Consider the following 23248-nt stretch of genomic DNA (forward strand, 5'->3'; position numbering starts at 1 on the left):
TAATGCATAAATAAAAGTATATAAAAGTTTGGAAATTCTTTAGATACATTTAGAAAAATAGAAAACAAATTTCCCGACCTTTTAGATCGATTAATTTGTAATTGCACAAACGTGTTAAAATAAAAAGCATTGCAAAGCAATTAACATCCATTTTAAGCACATCAAACAAGATGCAGCCAAGCATGGCCATAATTTGTTTACACTGCCACATTAATATCAAATTCCCTGCCGCTGCAGCCCATAAATTAATAATAATAATTTCATAGAACCCATTCTTTGTAGATAAACGGAAAGAATTAGCCATAATTACGAGCAGTGGCGATTAAGTGCATCATAGCACGCAGGCGCCTCCCAGTCCACTTCATCCGTTCAGGATGGTTCTGGTTCTTATTCTCATTCCCGTTCTCATTCTCGTTTCGGTTCCTGCCGATGGAAGATCTCCCTCTTTGGTAGTCTTTGGACCCAAACAAAACCTAAGAGATCCGTGGAAGTTCCTTGAGGCAATGTCGAGGGCAATTAAAACGAGCAACAGCGCGCAAAACGCACGAAATGGAATTAAAAAGGCATCTTGTTATTAATTAGGGAGAACAGTAGCTGACAGATATAAAATGTTTGCTAATTTGAGATATATATATGTATAGTATACATTCGCATTCCCTTTTGGCAGCGGCTTCCTCGCATTCGGTCAAACGAAATTCGCGATAAAGCGAATTTCAATGTCTTTAGCTTATAATTGGGCAGCACAGTCGGCAAAGGGAGACGACAAAAGATACACGGGGTCCTCTATCGTTAATATTTCGGATTTCCATTTGTTCTCGGCTTCCTCACCAGATTGCTATCGGTGTCGCCTCGAAACTTTGCCAGCTTGGATTTTATAGTCGAAATTAATTAACATGACTTCCGTTTTGCCGAAATGCTTATTATGCCTCCGTTAATTGGGTATTTGCAGCCTTTGTTCTGGAATAATTCCGTGATTTTGAGCCACCCTCCCTCAAAAGTATTCCCCCCATACAACATCTTTGGTTTTATCATCCCCAAAACATCACAGACTTTCGCTTTTCAAACTGAACTAGTTGCCCAATGGCGTGTCGCTTGTGCTTAGTCTAAGTTTATTTATATCCATTGAATATTGAATCTTTGAATTTCGAATTCCCGCCACTTATCAAAGCGCCGAGATCTCGAGATGGGGAAAAAACAATACAACGCGACGCGTGCAAATTGATTTTCGCGTTTTGCATGCAAATTTCAATCAAAATTAATTAGTTAACATTTTTATTGTTGTACAAATGAGCAAAAATTAATTTGCATGACTATTAAAAGGAATGACTTTCGTGCAATAAATAATGCCAGTCCGGGCAGCAACAAAAACAGCGCGCAGCCAACAATAAAAAGAAACAAATGGCCACTAGCAAGTGAGCAGCGAAACTGTAAAAGCCAAAATCGACTTTTTAACTTAGAGACTAATAGTTATAAATAACAAACACAAAAAAATAATAGGGGAAATCGATGATGAGTTTTAATGTGTCATTCAAATGCTCTTCCGTAAAGGAAATTTTCATTTGCAATCAACTTGTATGAAACTTGTGTTGAATTTGATATTAAATTCCCAATAATTCAGCCTTTTATTTTTTTAATGCCCATGAAGAGCATTTTTTCCTTATTGTGTTTCTTCGCTTTATTTTTAATAACCCATTGAAGTAACATTAAATATTTTTAGCTTTTTATTTCGCTGTAAAATTGAAATCAATTCCTGTTTATATTATCCGAGTTATTAAAGGAGTTGTAATCGGTTAATAAATATTAAAATTAACAATGTTTCGAAAGTAGTATATAAATTTCCTGTACCATTGTATACAGAAATCAATAATATTCATACTTTTATCACATAAAATTGCCAACAATAAAAGTCATTAAAAATACCATTATTTACGAAACTACAAAACCGAAATACCCGATTTGATTACATAGAGTATACGTATCCCGACCCGCTTAACACCTGAGATGCGACTGCGAGGTGTGCGACGGTGGGGCGAAATTTATGAGTGCGCTACCACAAAACTACAAAACTATCGGGTTACAAGGCAACGACAAGACAACCTACAACATGTTCGGATCTCGCACAGCCGCCCATATGCTGATGACGTTGAATGTGGCAAGTAGTTGTTTTGGTGGTATTTGTTGCATCTGGCCCATAGTTTGTGCCTCTGTCAAGTGGCAATGGCATTTTGTTGGGGAATTTATCGATTGTATGTGGGGCGGATTGACCCAATTGGCGGAGGTCTTCCATAAAGGTATATATACTATCTGTTCTTTGGACAAAACGCTTTACGATTTCCGATCAAGCTTATCAGCCAGATCAAAATATTTCGTTGATAACAAATGCCAAGTCAAATGGAAATCGAGATCCAACAATGCCAAGACCTCGCATAAATTTATAAGCTATTTTAATGGCCAAAAAAAAACAACAAGCTTACGAAATCTGAAAATCTTTGCCAGCCCATCTACTAAAAAGATATCGAGCGACAAATGACCGGCGAAGACTGACAGATCCAAAGGCGAAGCCATAAAACCAATTAGTGGTACAAAAGCCGAAAGTTCTCTGGAACCAAAAGCCCCTGTAGAAAAACAAGAAAAAACTTTCGGCTACTGTGCACGCATATGGCAGGAAATAAAAAACAAAACAAAAAAATGGAGTATTAGAGAATGATATACAATCCAATTCGAAGGCAGTACTCGTATATAAAAATCACAAATGCCACAAAATCAGGGAAATCATGCAACAGGCGAGAGTCGGTAGCTGCAGCACCTAAGTAGCTGTTAATTAAAACCAGATTCTGTTTCTTAGCCCCTTTTCAATTTTCTCGTTGGGATTTTCCAAGAATCAATTAACAAATGTTGCTGGCTGCACATTAACCAATTAACTGCTAATCTAATTTTATAGATAGTAGAGAAATGGTTGAAGGCGAGTCAAAAGAGTCAAAAGAGTCAAGAGACATCAACGTAAATCTTGGGGAATCCGCTCGTAGAGTTTCCTATATTATCAATGAAATGCAATCCCAACGAACCCAAAAACGACGATGAAACCCTTTAACTAATTAGCATTTTTCACTAAATTCCCAAAGTCCAATTAAAAAACACGAAAACACGACGTTAAGAACAGAGCGATAATTTACCTACATCAATGAGTTTCATTATTCGTATGTGTGTGTTTTTCTCCTCGAGAGGAGATCTTTATCTCGATCTCAAAAAGTGGGACCCAAGAAGAGCTCTGATTTCACAGCAGGTCTATAGAACCGTAGAGCCGTAGAACGGAGAACCCACACGATAGCCATAGCCCATAGCCCATAGCCCATAGCCCATAGGGAATGTCATTCATAATTAAAAGCAAAACTTATACCAATATGTCAAGCATAATTTTTATTTGAATGGCCTCAAAAGACCAGAAGAAAGGGCCAGAAGAAATCCCTTCGGACGACCCATAAATATCGGGGATAATCGACGCAATGTTGAGAAATATTCTCACCTCCGATCGTAAGAATTTAGCTTCCTGGGGACCCGAAGAAACGCAAACGCAGACGAGGCAAATTAACATTTCTGCTGCTGCCTTTGGGTCCCTCTTATCCGTTTGTTTGGATTAATTTTAAATTCAGTCTGCCGCTGCATCGGGGCTGCATTCTAGTATTAATTACTTTGGCTTCCGAAATCGAATTTACATATTAAAGTCGTTTTAAGGCAACCACGATTCGTATCGTGCGCGAAGAAATCAAGCCGCATCCACGAGGTGCAGCTGCAGTCGCCAGTCTTTCGGTCCTCGGTCTTTCGGTCCTTGTGTCTCTGGTGCAGCAGGTTAAATGGAAATCAGCCAGCGCCAGTACACTATCCACACCTCACCCCCCTTGTGCACTGACAAAAAGAAATACAAGTGAAAGTCGTTGCTATTAATTAAATTCGTATTTTATTAAAATATGTTATGATAAACAATTGAACTATAAATTCATAATATTTTAAACAAATTTAATTAGTTTTCAATATGGACAATTATGGTTGTAAAGTATTGATTGCCCTATTTATGTTGATAGAATTCTAGGTGGCTGAACTTCTTAACATTATAATATTTTATAATTTTAAAACATTTTGTTTTTTTTTGATTTTTAAGATGATAAGATGTATTTACAATTGATTCCATTACCCTTTTTTACACATGACCTGGACACATATCCCCAAAAGAGTTGACTTTTTTTTCTGAGTGCCTGAGCGAGAGGCAGCCCATCGACGACCATTTCACAAATCGATACAACGACAGGAAGAGGGGCCCAGGGCCCAAGTGTCGACTGTGGGCTGCCTTTTGTTTTGTCTTCTTTTATTTTAATTTTTATTTTAATTGGAACAACATAATTCCTAGAAGTTCGCACGAACTAACCACAGCGAGGCCCAGTAAAGATCTGCTAATGGAGTTCGTTTGTTTAGCTGGCTATGGGTTTTCGCTTAGGTTAGGGTTAAGTTTCTTACCTCTTCAGTTTGGGTTTGCTTCGGTTTCTTCGGTTTGGGTGTCATGCGCTGTGCCGGCGAACCCAATCACCATGAGGCCATCGTAAATTACTCGATCGTGTGTCTGGTGAGGACGGGAGTTGCCTTTGGGCCTTTGGCTGGCCAAAGAAAAGAGGATTGAAAACAATTAAAAAATTGGCAAACACGAATCGATTGTGATTACAGTAAATTGTTGTCAAATTAGCGGCAAAATGAGCAAGAGGAGGTGGAATGGTGCCTCAAGTGGGTGTGGATGGGATGGGATAGGATTGGATAGGATGAGCGATGAGCGATGGCCGATAGGTGATAAAACTGGGTGCGGAGTGGTCCAGAGAAAGTTTGAACCCTGGTAACAAAGTGGTTCGAAGGCGATCAGATCGAATGCGACAATAAAAAGTCAGCAGAGACAATTCTGCATGCTATAGATCGACAGAGATTGATCGGTTAAGAGGTGGAAGATCAGCAGGGTCTGCAGAAGAATGCCAAGATTGGCAGAAAGATGGAAAGTTCTGATCGTTGAAATAGAGTAAAGATCAAAAGGTACACGAGGAGATGCCCAGAAATCAATTAAATTGGTTTAATTAACAAATAGGATTTCCTTCCTAAATAATCACATTTTTATTACAGCCATGGTAAAAACAAAGAGATTTTTAATATAAAAGTTTCAGACATTTGCTTGATTTACTCCTTAACACATTTGTCATAAAGTTTCCTTTGTTATTGTAAAAATAGTAACTACTCAACTTACTTACGAAATTTAAACATTATATTGTTAATTTAAAAATTTAAGTAATAACTTACAATAACTTCGCATTTCAAAGAAAATAAACAGGTCGATTGAGCTTCAGCACAAATAAATAGATACCACATACACGAGTACTAAACTTCATTCCCAAGCTTAACCCAAACCTGTGATCATGGGATTAAAAATAATTAGCAGGCAAATTCATTAACATTTTGTGCCCCCAAACTAACTACAATCGGAGTAAAATCTTGTGGTATTTCCAGAAACCTAAGCCAAAGCCACCTGACAACATAATTACATCGAAATATCAATAATCCCAAGTGGCCCCATGCGGTTATCGCCTGAAATCAACATATCAAAACAGACAATTATACAAAACAAAAACCCGTAGGTACGAAAGTATCTATCAAAAGCCATCTCTTGCGTACTCACTCACAAATACGAGAAGGCAACTTCGCAGCTACAGATACAGATTGATCGATCATGAGAGACGGCATACTCTGGTATACTCTATAGAGCCTGAGCAGCCCAGGCAGTTGAAATAATTATGAAATGTCAAACCTGTGTTCGCGCTCGATTACGCCACTTGACATGGCCAATTAATCTCGGCTTAATTGGTTTGTGCCACAACAAAACCGAGATACAGATACACAGATGCAGCCAGATACACGACATCTGATATTGATGTGCATTCGCTTCTGATTTCGATTCGTCTCGACTCGTCTTGTTTTTTTTTTTTTTTTTTTTTTGATTTCAGCTCCAAAGTGCTGGTGGTTCCTTGAAATTTGTCATATTTACCGACGGACAAGTGATCGATATGCGCTGAAAAGCTGGCAAAATCGGGAGGATCTCGGGGTATATGGGGATCCATGGCTATTTTTTTTGTTTCTTGGCATCCTCGCTTGTAGACATTTTATCAGATTCTTTAATTGCGTAAAACATTTTTGGATTCTTCACGTACGAAATTCCAAAACACCGAAGCTTGTTAAAATTCTTCTATCACTGAGCAGGCAGTCTTTTGTTTTTTTTTTTTTTCTGTGTGTGTGTACTGGTTAGTATCTGTGTGGGTCTCTCTGAAAAGAGACAGCACAAGACACCGAAAGAGACGGCTATTGCCATGTGGAACGTACGAAACGCCAATTAAGAAATTGACAAATTAAAGCTGAATGCTTTTTATAATCAAAACAGACAAAGCAAATAAGCCCGGCCAGGCGGCCAACAACTTGTTCGAGGTTGCTTGAAAAATGTATGAATTTTTATTGTCTTTATTGCCCGGCCACGAACACACAGACCAACTGCCAACTGGTTGTTTAATTTGTTATATATACCCAGCATTTTGCATATATTTTATTCGCTTTGTCTTGGGAAAAAATAAAAAAAAAACAAAACTTTCTATTTTCGTTAATGTCTGATGTCGAATGTCTGCCCTGGCATTTATTTTGTTTTATTTTATTTTTTATTTCGGTAGCCAATCGGCAGCGGCAAATTAACGCAACGGCTTGTTACAGACGCGTTTTACAATCTCGGCGCATTTTTTGCCCGATTGCAGTTTGCACGTTGCACGTTGCTGGTTTCAGGTTGCAGGTTGCAGCAATCAATCGATCAACCGATCAAGCGATCAAACGAGCGAACGAGCGAAAGCTGCAGTGATGCGGCCATGTCAAAGTCCTTACGAACAGCAGGAAGACCGAAAGGAAATCGGCGAAAAAAGGCTAAGAGCTGAAAGCCACAAGGAGGAGGAGGACCAATCGATGGCCAACGATGGCTGCTAGCAGCATTCCGAAATGACAAAACAGTTAAAAAATAATTAATTGCGTTGCCTTAAACGGCCTAAAGCGGTTTGGCTTTTTTCCCTCCTCCAGTTTGCCTCCTGGTGCAGTTTTTTCTGCTCGCTTGTTTGCAAGCTGCAAAAGCAACAGCGCTACACTGAGAAATATTATTTACCCAAATTTAATTTCAAATAAAATTGTATGTTGACTTGGTGGCACGAAATTTTATATACTTATCTTTTCATCTTTTATTTATGTACAAGGATTTCCCAACAAAGATACAACTTTTTGTATGTCTCAAATAAAACTTTTTATGTTTATATAAGGTACATATATCTTACTTTAATCTATGTTCTATCCTGTAAGGCTGTAATATATTAAATTAAAATAACAAGAAGTTATAAAACAAATTTTTACTTTTTAATTACAAGATTTAAGGAATGCCATTACGGTTTTTCTCTGTGCATTAGCAACTACAACAAGATCAACAAGTGCACATGTTGCTGCTGCTGTGCGTTGTCCGCTCATTGCCCATTTTGGCCATTGTTTTTATTGCCCGCCTGGAGCGGCCATCGGGCAGCCACTTTAGGGCTTATTAATGATGGATTCTCCTCCTCAATTCCTTGGCGACTTTTGTTTTATTGCGCAAGGCAGCCGAGCAGCGGGTCTTGTCCCCCCGAAAATGAACCCAAAACCCTGGCTTGGGACTTGCAAAAACAAAGGACCGAATGTATGTCAACGTTATTGTCCGCATGACAAATGGACAATTGGCGGGGAGAGAAACTTTCTGGTGAGAGCTGCGTACTAAACGTTTTGGCAGCTTGGCGACTAATTTGGGCCAACACACTGATGATGATGACCAGAAAGACCATTACGAAGAAGTAAAAGCGTTAAAGCCGAACTCAAAAAAGGGGATCGAAGTATTGGTCATTAGTAGGCTCAAAGTAATATAATATTTTTAAGGTTTTATAACCGTTTGACTGTTGATGAATACATATACGACCGCAAACTGTTGTATTTTAAAAACTGTGGTAAAACAAATAAATATGTATTAATTAGTAAAAAAGTTTTATAAAATTTAACTTTGACATTGAACGCTAGGGAAAAAGTTTTCAGATTTCTATTTGTTTAACTTTATTACGCTGATCTTACATAAACCACACTCGTAATATAAATCAAGATTCTTATCGCTGGAAGCACCGACAAACCGAGTGCAACAAATAACAAATTTTCACTTTTATTTAACAAATGATCGAAATGGGTCTGCCAGACAAACAGAGAAAACCTAATATCAAGATCCTATCGTTATGGCTTTGTAAAGTATCCATAACGGCTCAGCGCGCTGACGACTTCCCATAACTTTGGACCAAAATTGGCAGCCAACACCGCGTCAGGGCCAAGATATTTATGTAAACCAAATCGGACACACAAATTCATGGACAACGCCCTAGAGAAGATTACGAATCTGAGATCGTGGACCGGAGTCAATGCATTAGCGATAAATTTCAATCAAATCCGATCGAAAACAACACACAAAACATCGCCCCACTCAGAAGAGATCGTTCGTTGCATAATTAGAAAACGTCTAAATTTCGTTTTGTATGCCAAAGAACACTAAATTAGATTTACGATTCCCGATCAAAGCAGTCGAACGCATGGAACGCAATTAAAATCAGCTTAATAATTCTCCCAAAAGAAAGCAGATCAGATCGTCTGAATTCTCAAGGTGTGATAATAATTTTATGAAAGAGTCCAACGAGGCAACAAATCAATTCCGCATAATGCCAATAAAAAAAGATTTGAAGAAGGCATTTACATTCATGAACATAAATCTCCGCCCGGCACAATGCTGAAATAAAATAAGAAAGAACTTAAGAAGACATCCAACAATTTCATTATGAGGCATGAATGAATGCCCGAATGACTGAAGGGAATGAATGAATGAAACTAGATGCTGCTTTTCGGGTTTATTGTTGGACCCATTTTGGCGGCGAGTCACTTTTTTGGAGGACCTCACAATCGGCCGTAGAGCATTACGGGCGATTAGGTGTTAAACACACAATTCGTTGGGCATATCTGCCCGAAGTTGTCTGACGTAATTTATGACCCGTGGAAGATTGCCCGTACCCATACCCATATCCATAGGGTAGAAAAGGGGGTTACAATCACTGACGAGCTATGGATCTGCAGGTAGTACCCACCTCGGTGGTCGTAACCCCGGCCCCAGATTACCAGATTTTCACTCAAGTGCAATTCCTGAGCATGCGCCGTTGGACACTCCACTGAAAATTGCAGCGAAAGAGCCACTGAAAGTTCACTGAAAAAAAGTATAATTATCAAGGCTTCAAATTATTTAAATATCTAAGAGAAGATATTATTTAGAAAATTCTGTAAGTTTACAAAAAGTGCTTACAGAGAAATATGTCTCAGCAGAGCTAAACAAAAATGGGAGAGAATATTTTAAAATTCTTTTGATACGTTTAAGTAATTAAAAATATTTTTTAAGCGGTTAATGGTAATCATATAGCAAGAATCAATTATTAAATAATTTTATTTCAACAAATTTAATTGAGAAATTCATTTTGAATTAGCTTCATATGTTTAATATTATTTCCAGTAATTTTCTTGTAAATAATTTTCTTTTCAAAATGGTTATTTTAGTAAACAGAAATATTTTCTCAGTTCATCTGAAGCTTTTTCGTTGGCGCCTCGGCGCCGCAATTAAGCAGAAATTGGTAAAATAAAAAAGAGCAAAAATTAAGGTTAATGTAGGCCGTGGTCCGCTAATTAAGATATGGTTGCCTGGCCGCGAACGCTCCACTGATTCCGATTCTCCGGATTCTCCCTGCACCTTTCGACAAGTCATTGAGCTGTTAAATTTATTTAATGCCTGCACAATGGAGGCAAACATGTTGCCAGTGGCTTTGTTATTAATTTTATTGCTGTGCGATTGAGACAAGTTAATTTTTCCACGCAGCCATTATTATTCGCTGGAATTGTCCGAGTCACGAACGGATTCCCAGGATCCCCGAGGATCAGCGGGCTGCCTGCTGCGCTTTTGTCTCGGACCTTTGAGTGCAGGTCCTTTTCTCCGTGCTCAATGAATGAGGTCCTTCATTCATGTCTTTCAGCCTCGAGAGTTTCCATTCAGCCCCGATCTCCCAGTTTTGTGGGTGTGTCGCACATGGATTACACTAATGCGATAGTTGTCCTACAATTTAATGCACTCACCGCACTCGAGCGAGGATTTAATGATGTTACCACCAAGTTCAAGTGCTCGTTGTCGGCAGATTCGCAAAAAGGATTTTAGGGATTTTGTTCGAGAGGCAAACAACGAAATCCTTTCATATGTTTCAAGAACCCTTCATATTTCATCGGCACTTGAGAGTCAGTGCCGCCAGAAGTGTTTATTGTCTCTGGACATTGTCTGCAGAACTCTCTCCGCAGATCCTTTTTTTGGACCTGAAATTGATCCTCAACGTCATTCAAGTGCAGGTGAGCACGAGCCCTTTTTCGCTGACTAAGCGACTTTTTGAACTAAGGATTTTCTGGAGATGCTGGAACTGATGCGCTTAACTCTTTGACTCTGTTTTGGGCTAAGCAGATCAGCTTATAGTAGGATCAAGTGGAACCTACTCTAAATCATTGTGGTGGCACTCAAAAGAAAAAAACAAATCATAGTAGTACGGGTCCCTATATTTTTGAAATAACCAACATTTTCTTTAAGGAACTGTAGTTTAATACTCCCTGAAAAATAATAAGACCTATTAAACTCTGTAGTTTTAATTCATTTCCCCTTAGTAAATTAAGAGGTAAAAATAGGTAAACAACCAAGAGATCTTTAACTATAGTTACTCAATTAGTTATTTTTATTATTTATTAATTGGAATCGCCACTCTGCCCGTTAACTTTCTTAACTCTTTTTCATGTTATGGCTTACTTCCGGTACCACATCTGCAGTGTCCTCATGCGCTTAACCTTCTTCTGCAGCTGCAGAATGCCGTACATTAAGGCCTCAGCGGTGGGCGGACATCCGGGCACGTAGATATCCACCGGAACAATTCGATCGCAGCCGCGAACCACCGAGTACGAGTAGTGGTAGTAGCCACCGCCGTTGGCGCAACTTCCCATCGAGATGACCCATCTGGGTTCCGGCATCTGGTCGTATATCTTCCGAAAAGCTGGTGCCATTTTGTTGGTCAAAGTGCCGGCCACAATCAGGACGTCTCCCTGGCGAGGAGAGGCCCGAAAAACCACTCCAAAACGATCCATATCATATCGAGGAGCTGCGATGTGCATCATTTCCACGGCACAACAGGCCAGGCCAAAGGTCACAGGCCACAGCGATCCCTTGCGACCCCAGTTCAGCAGATCGTCCAACCTGGCACAGGTCCACTCGCCCCAGGACTTTTGATCCCTCCCAAAAGGCGAGTAGCCCCACTTTGGAGGATTCTGACAGGAGTAATCGTACACCGGCATGGTCTTCTGCTCACGAATCCACTGGAATTGGATTGCTGAGCCACGGGAAAGCAGCAGCTTGCCAGCATTCTTAGATAATAACAGGGAACTTATCATCCTAACAAGATTTAAGTTATCTCAATTTTTTTTCTGTACAAGCATTGAATGAAAATATAAAAACTTACTTGCTTATTTTGAGATATTGTTGACAGTTTGTATTTGACATATTTTACAAAGAAAGGAAACTAACATTATAATAAGTTTGATTCGAATGGAAAATACTTTTGTATATGTTAAAATAAGAGTAAGTGCTAATTTTTAAATTAAACTTGATGTTACAAACATGGTTAATATTTTAAAACGAAAACCAACTAACACTTACAAACTTTATAGCTTTGAAATGAAAACACTTTTGTATCTATCAAGGAAAATATAAATACCAGTGTTAGATTTTTTACTATTTTTTTAAATATTTTGATGCCATTCATGCCAAAATGAAGTGCATATAATAATTATTGCTTTCCTAGTGTAATAAATATTTACAAATCTCGGTTTATTCTTGTCCAAACTGCGCGTTTTATAGTTATGGCCTTTTTGGACATATTATAAAAGAGACGATTAATAATTTACGATACAAGCTTACACCTCAGCCCGACCCCTTTTAAAATAATATATATATACATTTTTCCAATATTCAGCTCTCAATCCCATTTGGCTTCCCTTAACGCCACCGCTTGGCGTCAAAATCAATCGAAAAACCTAGACACTTAAACGCTGGGCGGACAGCGAACAGGAATCGATGGGCTCATAAATACGCATGAAGATGGGGCCTCCATTCATCGAAGTTCGAGTGGAGATCGTTTAAAAGGAAATTATTAGCTGATTGCAGCAGCGCCAGCCCCCGCTGCTGTACTTGGGTATTTAATGGGACCCGTGGACCTGGGGACATGCAATCTGGGACTTGGGCCAGGGAACAGGAATAAGGGGCCTTGGAGCAGATGCATCCGCGGAGAGCTTACGCAATCGATGCTCAGGCTCATTACAGAGGCGACACTAAGGAAGATGCACTTGTAGAAATAATAGGCAAACAAATTTTGAGAATATTCTGCGATTTAAACAGAAAATAATAATAAGAAAAAGAAATTTGTAAATTTCTTTAGAAATATAACTCATTCATCTACTAGTATTCTAAAGAACAAGACATTTAAAAACGGTTCCCTAAACTATTAGTTTGGATAAATTGTTTACAAATTTACAAAAACTAAACTCACTTCTTTAAATTTCTTATAATACAAATTTTAACATTAAATTTCTAAATTTAGTAATTTCAAGAAAATATTATTTCAAAAGTGTATAAATCAATAAAAAGCACATCAACTTAATTCATTCTGAATTAAGAGTATACCTCTAGAGTTTAATGACTTGTAGAAATATATTTCCAAGTGTGAGATTGCAGGCATGGCGCTGGCGCAGCTGGCAGTCAATACTCGGTGGAAAAATGGCAACTGCCACTGCGGCTGCTGTGTCTTTTTGCGGTTTTTAATTAACGCTTTTGCACAATGCTTGTCTAATTACGCCTATGGTGCCACTGGCACGACAACAAAACGGCAGCAACTACTAAATCATCAATATTGTCAAGCAGCAGCTGCTGATTTTGCAGACTGCCGAAGAATTCTTCAGGATGAGCAATAGAAAAAAATATACAAAAAGAGAATACAAACAGGAGACGGCAGACAGGCAACAGCCACTGACGACGATCATCGCATGGCAATTAGGCATTGGCTGCATTTGATGCATCATTAATTGAATTAAATTTGCATTTAAATGCGCACCTATGAATGGAGCAGGGAATTCTGGACAGCAGCGTTTTTCCCAGCCAGCCAGCCATCCAGTTAGCCAGTTAGCCAACTAGCCATCCAGCCAGCTCGTCTGCCTCGACAATAAACCGCTGATGAAGTCATATAAGCCTGGGTCGAACGCATTGGTCAAATGCAGCGGGTACGCAGCAAAAATGCCAATTTAAAATGGCTAAAATAAATTGGTTTCGTTCGGCTTTGTTCGCTGCTCCAATGGCTGGCCAACGCAAAATAGACTATCATCAATTTAAAATCAATATGTCACATAAATTGGAAGGGAAATCAACGCCAAAAGCCGCCAACGATATTGGCCAAGGAAAATGTATGAAAACGAAAAGAGAGATGCGAAATAAATAAGTAAAGGTAAGGAAGAAATGATGAAATGAAAGGAACATTTTGGATACCCTTGAAGATTTAATATGGTTAGAGAAAATTGTGATAAATTTATACCAAAGTTAAGAAATATTAATAAAAAAAAAATGTTCCTTGGTGTTTCTTTAATGAAAATGAAAACTGGTGTGTTAAACTTTTATTTAAAATTTTAAGTTTTGAAAAAACGTAGTTTTAAATTTAAAACTATTTAAATCTATAACTTTGCCATTGGATAAGCCAACTAAATATATTAATAATAATATTTTAAAAAACAATGTTACATTTAAATATATAAATGTTTAATTTTACTAAAAGGTTTTTGTCTGGGTGCATTTAATATAACCGAAACAATTTAAACTCAAAGCAGTTTGCAAATTTAATAATCATTTTTGTTTGTTTTAAAACAAAAATTAAAAATTTTTAGAAATACTTTAATACTTTTTCAAGAGTTACTTTGTTAATGTTAATGGAATACAATTTTAAGTTCCTTCTTATTATTTTGTTTTACTGTTGATGTTCGCAACTTTTAAGCCAGACTAAAATTAGGAATGACCTGTGTAAGGGTATGATAACAATGGACAAAGGTTGCAGTTGCAACTGCAGAGTCCACTGCGATTACTTTGCTATAATTCGTCGTCATCGTTGCCTCAACTGCAATAGCAACAGCAACAATTGCTGCGATTGTTGCTGCTGCTGTTTGGTGACATCGTCGCTGGGGTTTTATTGGCCACTTTTGGCCACATCAGCGACAACGATGAGACAGCCGAGCGCGCTTCCTGTCTCATGGCTCATAGCATATATCCACGATATGGACTATACATATATATAAACATATAGCTGTGTGTGCCGGACAACTTGCCATTATTATGCGCATGTTGCATTGCATTGTTGCTGCAAGCCGGCTGCTGTTGTTGCCGGATTTGTCAGCGATCCTCAAAGTGATAAAAATTGCTCGTAAATCCTTAACGAGTGGAACTAACACGCGCTGGCTGGCAGGCTTTCTGGCTTACTAACCGAAACTCAGCCCCCGCATCCACACACCACATTTGTCTTTTTAGTGAACTCCTAAAACAACATGCCAAATGGAACAATGGCCGATCCGCAGACCGAAATGGACGCGCTCATCTCTTGATCTGCATTGTTAGCGGGCAGCAGCAGCAACATCCACAGGAGCAACATCAACAACAGGAGCAACTCCACAAGATCACAGAGGGAAAATTTATCAGAAATATTTATAGATTTTAATTTAAATATACTTGATATCTGATAGATCAACATTGTTATACACCTCATCTCCAATATTAAAATTAACATATTTTTAAATTAAATTTGTAGCCTCAGTCAAACATTTTAATATTATTTCTTATTTCTGTTCATGAAAAATATTATTGTGGGTTAATCTTCATTATTAGATTTGTTCTACCTAAAATATCCGAAATGTAATTGTACAAATTAAACTAATTATTTTGAAATGTTTGAAGACTTAACCAACAAACATTCTTTAAGAAAATTCAAATGTTTTTCTTTGTGCAAAAACATCTCCAGCTTTCCGTTTTCATTGTGACTTCTGAAGCTCTTTGCATTCAACAGAACTCACACTAACCGATTGGCTTTGGCCAGTTTATGCATCACCAAACACCAAATTGACTCCATTAAATTCCAATTGTGCCAATGTTTTCTTAAGAAGGGGGAGGAAAAACCAAAACAAATGCTGAGTGTTCTTCAAGATAATAGTTTTCAGCAAGAATGTTGCACAATTTCTCCACATTGAGAAAATAAAGTGCAGCCAAACCAACTTAAATTCTATAAACCTGATATATGGTATAGTTATTTCTTAATTTCCGATCCCCCAACTTGCTACAGCCAACGATAAGCCGCAATTAAGCCTTAATGTTCGCCAGATAAACGCTAATTTAACAACCCCACACAAGAAGCCAGACCAAAGTTACAGGTTAACGCAAACAAATCAGATCGAAACCATATGGTTAACCAATTAAAGATGCAAAAGACAAAAAAACCAAAGCCCAGCTGACAATAAAACCAACAAATTTTCGTATTTAACGATCGGCAAATTAACATACATTTACACATGCCGGGAACGGAGAGCGGGACAAACAGAGTGTCCGACCACCCAAATGGGAGATGGGGAAGCTGCGATGTCGGTTTGGGAAAATATAGCTAAAAAACTTAACAAAATGTATCAATTAGAAACCAAAAATTCTGAAAAAGATTCTTATTGACATGCGATTTCTATAATGTGATCTTCTAAGATAAACTAATATTAAATATTCAAAATAACTTCTCAATTTTAATGTGGAATATAAAAATAGTACTTTAAAGATATTAAAACAATCCTTGATAAGCTTAAAAAAATACTTAAGCTGAATTCAGCTAAAATATTATATTTTTTGTATCTACATTTTGAATTCTTAATAATATAAATAAAGTAAGGCCTTAACTAAAAAGCTATAAGACAATCTTAAATGCAAAAACGATGAATTATTAAAGATAAGACAATCTTCAATGCCAATAATTATTAATTTAAAATTATAATAAAATTTTTGAACATTTTAAGTAACAATCCAGATTATGTTAAATAATAGCTAAATGGACAACACTAAAAAGGAGGCAGCAAGAGCGAATGGGTGGGCCTGCAGCTCCACCGCTCTGTTTAAGTAGGTGTTGACAGTTCGTTATAATAATAACTACTTTAAAATAAAGCCAAGTCCAAAGCCGATAATTAATTACGAACGATTAATGACAGTGTTATCTAAGCGCATGACAAACGCCGCGGGGCAAAAGCAGCAACAACTAAACAGACGGAATGCTCCACTCGTCGACTTTTCGCTTGAGTTCAGATGAGTTCAAGCATAGCACCTCCGCCTTTTTATGGGCGTGGCGACCGCCTGTTGATTTCAGCTAACTGTTCTGCTTAATGTGCGAATAATTCGATCAACAGCTTCATCTTGGGGGTACTTATACAGTAGATATATTTAAATTCCTTAATTAACATAAAATGTTGACAATAACATTTTCCAAAGATTTCCTAAGTTAATTAGCCATAAAAATTTTAATAAAATATTAATATTTGCAAATACATATATTGTAGCAATGCGACTTGTTTTTAACTTTCACCTAAAGGGAAGAAATTCTGTATTATTTTTCCCCGAACCCCTTTAAAAAACAACAAGGTCGGCTTTCTTTGAAGCGCATGTTGCGGTTATTATGTAAAACACACAAAATCCTTTTAATACATAATGTCACATTCACATCACTTACCCCGAACATTTGTATTTGTCTTTGTTTTTCGTTTGTTTGTTTTTGGTCTGTATTATTTTCATTTCGACCGCACTTTCACTTTTCCGCTCCCTGGGCGGATAATTAATGTGCTTCGCGACCCGGACTCTTCCCCTAAGTAGGGTGCTCCATATATCCGTGCGTCCCCTCCTAATACATAATTACGTTGTTTCATTAACAGCATTAGCAGCGACAATATTTCACCCGATTTTCAAGTAGGGACTCACCATATTCCGAAGTGAAGTGAAGGTGTCTCATCTAGTTTGCTTCCATCCACTCGCAGTCTTGATTTATCGACATTAGGCGTATAGTTTGGATGCCCAGCTTCCGTGGGTGGCAACTAGAGATGAACTAGATGTGTGATTTCCTTTTATGTAATTATAAATTTGTTCAATATAAATATATCAAATATTTAAGAAAACATTCAACGATTAAACGATTTTTTGAGTTATTAGCTTAAGAAAGGTTTCCTGTACCTTTAGTATTATTTTAAATTTGAATAAATGGTTACTAATGCCAAAAACGCATAGCTACTAATAACAAAATTCCAAAGTCCCCGAAAATGTAATACTCAAAAAGTTGGGTGATTAATTTTAAGCAGTCTTCCCATGATAATATATATATTTCAAAATATTTTACCCAAAAATCACGTTGTCATCTCTAGTCTCCGATCCCAACGTTATGGATTATTAATGCAATGGGTTGTGAACGGGCAGATGAGGCGGCATTGATCACTCTCCGCTTCCCTGAAGTGTTGTCCCCCTCCAGAGATTTTCCCCCATATTTATTTTTTGGGGGGTGTAAACGGACTAATGCAATCTCAAGTATGTGCGACACGCTGGCTGGGGCGACTACTGCAACATGTGGCCAAATGCTATAGAGTGTATGTGGAGTGGCATAAAAAGATGCATCGCCCGACGAATTTATGGGATGCGGCATGTTGCCATTGGCCTGATGCTCACACGCATTTAAATACCTAATAAAAGTTACACTTGAAAATTAATGAGCAGCGTTTTCAGCGTTTTGTGGGACACGACAAAGTGACAACACTTGAATTAAGTTGTTCCCGGTCCAAAGGATCGCGGATTCGGCTCCCGAACTCCAACTTCACATTATTCCCCGCGCCGTTTCGGTTGTCAGATATGCCGAGATTTCGTTTTAGTTGGCGCAATAAATTTTGTGGTTTAATGGGGCGGGCGTAGCGGCTCGACTCTGAAGTTTTTCACTTTGATATTCGAGCGTCTATTAATGAAAACGTTGCGCTGCAGTGAGGCGGCCTTTTTTGGCCTATTTTATAGGGCACACTTCCTCTTTTAATGCAGCCGCAAGAAACGAGGCCCAAAGCCCAAAGCGAATGACTTTAGCCAAGGCTTGAGGGGCATAAACGAGGCTATTAAAGTGACAAAAATTGACACTAATCATGCTTGGATGCCAGCCAAAGGGGTGGCCGACCATTTGTTTTGGGGGCCGGGTCGAAAGAGTCCACATTTTGTAGCCCTGTCATGTTGCAGGCGGTTCGTAATTTATGTCTTAACACTTACAGATCGTTAGCAAATGGAAAGGGTCAGGTCGGGAAAGTAACTCGGGACTCGCTGGAAAGTGATCGCCTGCAATGCGGCGTAATTAGCTAATAAATGTGAACACATGTTAGTGATTTGGGAGCTGAATATAAAAGTGAATGGGTCTAAAAGTTTTTATTATTTTACTTAATTAGAATATGAATACAGAAAAAATGTAAGGCAAGCTATAGTAAAATACTTTTCCTTATATAACCATTCTACACAAGAGATTTTTAATAAAAACATATACGTAAACAATTTTTAAATTTTGCTATTTAAATACACCTCATAGAGTTGTTTTAGGAGGCAAACTATAAACTATGAGTTTTGAAAAATATATTTTCAATCATTTAAATATGACGTTTAAATAAATTTCGACTAAAGCGTTAAAATTTAAATATTTAAAATATATTTTAAGCATATAAATATTCACCTAACCCATAGGAATAAGTAACAATATGCTCAAGAGTGTGCATAATTCTGGAAGTTATCCGGCTGTATGGATACCAAACGCCTACCCATTATCCCTCACCTAAGTCCGTGCCCAGCTAACCAGGCAATAGCAACACCATCGCTAAACGCACCAAAGTAAATTGTTCGATTAATTGGATTTTAACAGCGACAAGTAGCCGCCAGGCAGGACAACCATTGAACCAATGAACACCACCAGACAAAGCCAATAAAAAAGAGTGTTGGGAGGTTTTCAAAAGTTAAGAAAAACCAGCAGCATTCCCAGGCAGCAGACATGAAATCTCGCTGGCGAGCGAAAAAGAGATGAATTTACAGCTACAAATCGCTTGATCAGTCAACATTTTAGCAACGTCTAATTGTCAGTCAGTCAAGCAGACGGTAAAACGTCGACGACAACGGCAACGACAACGGCAGCAATGGCAATGAGCAATGAGCAATGGCAGCAGCAACTGTTGCTGCCCCGCAACAACATCCACGGCACGGCAGCAACATTGCAGCAAAAAGAGGCCCCAAAGTTGAATTTTTATTGTTGTCACAGCAATTTCAATTGGTTCGATGAGCATTCCAGCATTGCACGCGGCCAACGAGCGGAGCGATCGAAAGAAGTACAAATAAACCCAAACCAAACCAAGCCAAGCCATCCAAATAAAATAAAAAACAAAACTGGCTTAGACGAGAGACGCTGGAGACACAGCTCCATCATCGATATTATGTCGCTGGCAGACGATTAATGATTGCCAAGGTGAAGATCTCATCGACAAGCGATTGCCTCTCGCTCTTTGCTTTTATTTACAGTCGAGCGTCGCTAAGAAGAATATGCCCCACTCAATTAATATTAAAATTCAAAAGATTTAGATTATTGAACATATTTTTTATTTGGTTTATATAAATAAGACTTACCATCGCCAAATCTGGAAAATCAGTTAGAAAGACTACAACGCATAACCTTAGGTATTTATTTATTTATAAAAACTTTCCTATGATATTTGAAACTTCAAAATTGTTGACTCGCTTATAAATTATATTATATTTGCAAATGTACATAACTAATTTATAATTAATAGACATTTTTTTTTTTATGTAATAGATAGTTAGAGATTTCAAATTGTTGAAAGATATTTGACTTGGGAAGTTCGACTGTGAATATATTTTTTTGCCCCGGCTCAATGTCAGTCCGTCAGTTTGTCAGTTCGTCAGTTTGTCAGTGTCGCCGGGCCAAAGCGAGCAACGTCTCTCTCCCCAACACTTGGTATTTATGCCAATTAGTATGAAATTTCTTACGTGCCCGCAGACAGCGGCCTCAGTCGAAGTCGCAGATCCAAGATGCAGCTTCAGCTTCAGCTCCAGCTCCCGAGATCCAGAGCTTCAGAGCTTCATCCTCATCACAAGCCATCGGTTGCGGTTGCTTCCGCTCAAACTGGTCCAGTTTCATTTCTCGATTTCACCCTAATGCCAGGCAGCTACTACTGTGACTATAACTTGTGGCTCTTATTGTCTCTCTGCGGGCTTAGCGCCATTTTTGTCGCGCTTTTCTGGCTTTGGCTAATCTGGGTGCTTAAATCGCCCGATCCGCAAATATTTCGTATTTAATTTGCTGCGCTGCCTCTTGTCGTTCGAGAAGTTTGTGCACATAAACATTCAATTCAAATATGCCCCTATCTCTGAATGAACGAAAAATAGTTGTTCATAATTTAGTTCAAATAAACTGGCAATCAGGTTTAATTAGCCGTTATTCATTATAATTCAACATTATATTATTTACAGCTTGTATTTAAATACCAACATCTTAACAGAAATATGTATTGGCATAGTCTGATATGGAATACATAGCTGCTCTGAATTATTTACAAGTATACTCGAGTATTAGCTAAAGAATTAGCTTGGTTACTCAAAATATAATAATATGTAGTGTTAGTCCGAAAAATGTTCAATACATATAATACCTGTCAGATTGTGTTCAAATAATGAGAGCTTAAATTAAAAATTAAAATTAAACCATGATAGGATCTGTTGCTGGGTGATTGCATGATCTATGGTTCCCAAGCCATAGACAAGCTTTAGCTCGGAACAGATTTAGAAGCTCAACTCGTGCAGATCTCAATTCTGAGAAGCAACGAGCCCTTATCTCATAAATGTCTAGGCCTTCCAAGTTTATAAAAATTAATCTTAATATGTTAAGATTAATCATTTGCTGATATGATGATTAGACCCAAATCGTTTTGAGTTAAGTTCAAATTAAAACACTCAAAGAAATAATTAAAAGAAAAAACCAACCTTTTCATCAAAGGTTCAAAAGATATTATGGAACGAAAATATTATTGAAGTTTTCCATACTAGATAAAGTCAATTTTAATAATTATTTTTTTATGTTTATAAATATATTCAAACTGTCTTTTGTGTTTATGATGATTTCGTCTTAATTATAATTTCACCAAAAATCGGTGACATTTTCTGATTTCAAATTTTGTTTCTTACAATATTATATGCCAAACTAGTTTAACTATAAAATTTGTTTCGGTTCATGTACAATATTTAAAGCACTCTTAAATTGCTAAAATCCGCTGTGTTTACTTAGCAGTCAGAGAATAATGCATTCATTTGAGTCGACGATTTTTTGCAGCCCGCTCCAATTAAGTTTTACCTGCACCCATGCTGACCGCAGCCAGACAAATTTCGAAAACAATTTTCCGCCCAGCAAGTGTGACTCGTTAGGCGCTTCGGCGGTGGCTCTACTCGTAATTGAGCAATTATTCATTCAAATGGATTGCCAATTTCGCCGACCAGCCCACAACAACAGAGGATACGATGCGATACCATACGATGCGATACCATACGATGCGATACACCTCGGGGCCAATTTAGCGGATCGATCTGCGAACTGCAAGCTGCAATTGCGATTGCAATTATAAAACAATCACTTGTCGGGATAGGCGGCTCCTGGTCGCCACCTTTAACGGCTACCCATTATTTCCAGTATCCAGTATCCAGTATCCGATGCCTCTTGTTTCTGGTTTGTTTTTTCCTTTTTTTTTTGTTGCTTTTTATTTTGTTTTTGGGCGGCGGCCACGCAAATTGTGCTTACTTAATAAGTCGTACAACCTGCTAATGTGAGCAATTTACCAAAGGAACGCGCTCCACCCGGTGGTGCAGGTTCCTGTTTCTGTTTCTGTGGCCGTATTTCTCTGTATTCCTCTGCATTTTCTGTGGTCCTCGCGCATGCGCAGCCGCCGATTGCAATCTGCGCAGAAGAAGGAAGCCGAAGCCGAAGCCAAAGCCGGCAGAAAATAGCCAGCGTGTGTGAGTGCGCACAATAAAAAGGTGCGAGCTTAAAGAATTTATGGGCCAGCCACCGGTCGATAAGCCAAGAAAAATAAATAAAATAAACCGAAATAAAAATAAAATAAAATAAAAAAAGCAAAGCGTAGCCAGTAAAGGAGCTCCGCGCATCGTGCAGGCAAAACAAAGTCGCTGGGACAGCGCACCTAATTATTATAAATAAACCAATCGAACAATAAAGATCTGCTGGCCAACTTTCCACGAAATGCGCACAGTGGCCATAAGAACTTAATCGCAAATGAGATTCCGGGCCAGTGCCAGTGCCAATTCGAGTCCCAAAAGCAAAAGCGGAGGCTGGAGCTGAAGCTGAAGCAGAAGCTGAAGCCGGCAACGCCATCGATAACACAATCGATGATGAGGCGGCTCCCAAGACCATTCCGAACCCAAATCCAGGCTAACAAGCGGTTTGATGGAGCAGCCAGTCGTCTGTATTAATCGCTGACATGGCCGGGGGAAAATTCTGAACGGCAGGGGGAGTGGGTCCCAAAATGTCCAGCCTTACACCTTGAAAATATTATGCGTTTTGGTTTAAAAAACTAAACGAGAGCATTTCAAAAATCCTTGTATTTAAAACATTATCAGTAATATATTTACTAGTTCTATACTTCAATCATTCATTAACAAGAACTAAATTATTAAAACCAAGACTGTGCATATTTTATAACTACATAATAAAATCACTAAGATTTTTTAATATCTGATATTGTTTTCATTGAATTTAGAGGGGTTTAATTTGTAAATGATAAGCTTCATTTATCAAAAAATATAAATGTACAATGGCAACATATAAAAGTATTTTTAAAAGGGATTACAAAAAAATGTCTTATTATAATCAAAATTTTTTCAAGTTACTATAAA

The 23248-nt window shown here is 38.1% G+C and overlaps 1 protein-coding gene across 1 annotated transcript; it reads right to left on the minus strand.

Annotated features, from left to right (window-relative positions):
* Positions 1-10892: 10892 nt before the first annotated feature.
* Positions 10893-11764, minus strand: LOC108148558 (NADH-quinone oxidoreductase subunit B 2). The gene is made up of 2 exons (XM_017275606.2): positions 11685-11764; positions 10893-11617 (listed from the first exon to the last, which is right to left on the minus strand). The coding sequence occupies exons 1-2, from the start codon at positions 11723-11725 to the stop codon at positions 10978-10980; spliced, it is 681 nt and encodes a 226-aa protein (XP_017131095.1). The 5' UTR covers positions 11726-11764; the 3' UTR covers positions 10893-10977.
* Positions 11765-23248: the final 11484 nt, after the last annotated feature.

This window comes from Drosophila elegans, unplaced genomic scaffold, assembly GCF_018152505.1.
Source record: "Drosophila elegans isolate 14027-0461.03 unplaced genomic scaffold, ASM1815250v1 contig_476, whole genome shotgun sequence".
Classification (NCBI taxonomy): Eukaryota; Metazoa; Arthropoda; class Insecta; order Diptera; family Drosophilidae; genus Drosophila; species Drosophila elegans.

Bases quoted from the DNA above. Each gene is read 5' to 3' on its own strand.
- LOC108148558 (XM_017275606.2), bottom strand. From the start codon at position 11,725: ATGTCAAATACAAACTGTCAACAATATCTCAAAATAAGCAA. The intron at 11,618-11,684 runs GTAAGTTTTTAT...AAATCTTGTTAG, and splicing joins CAATATCTCAAAATAAGCAA to GATGATAAGTTCCCTGTTAT.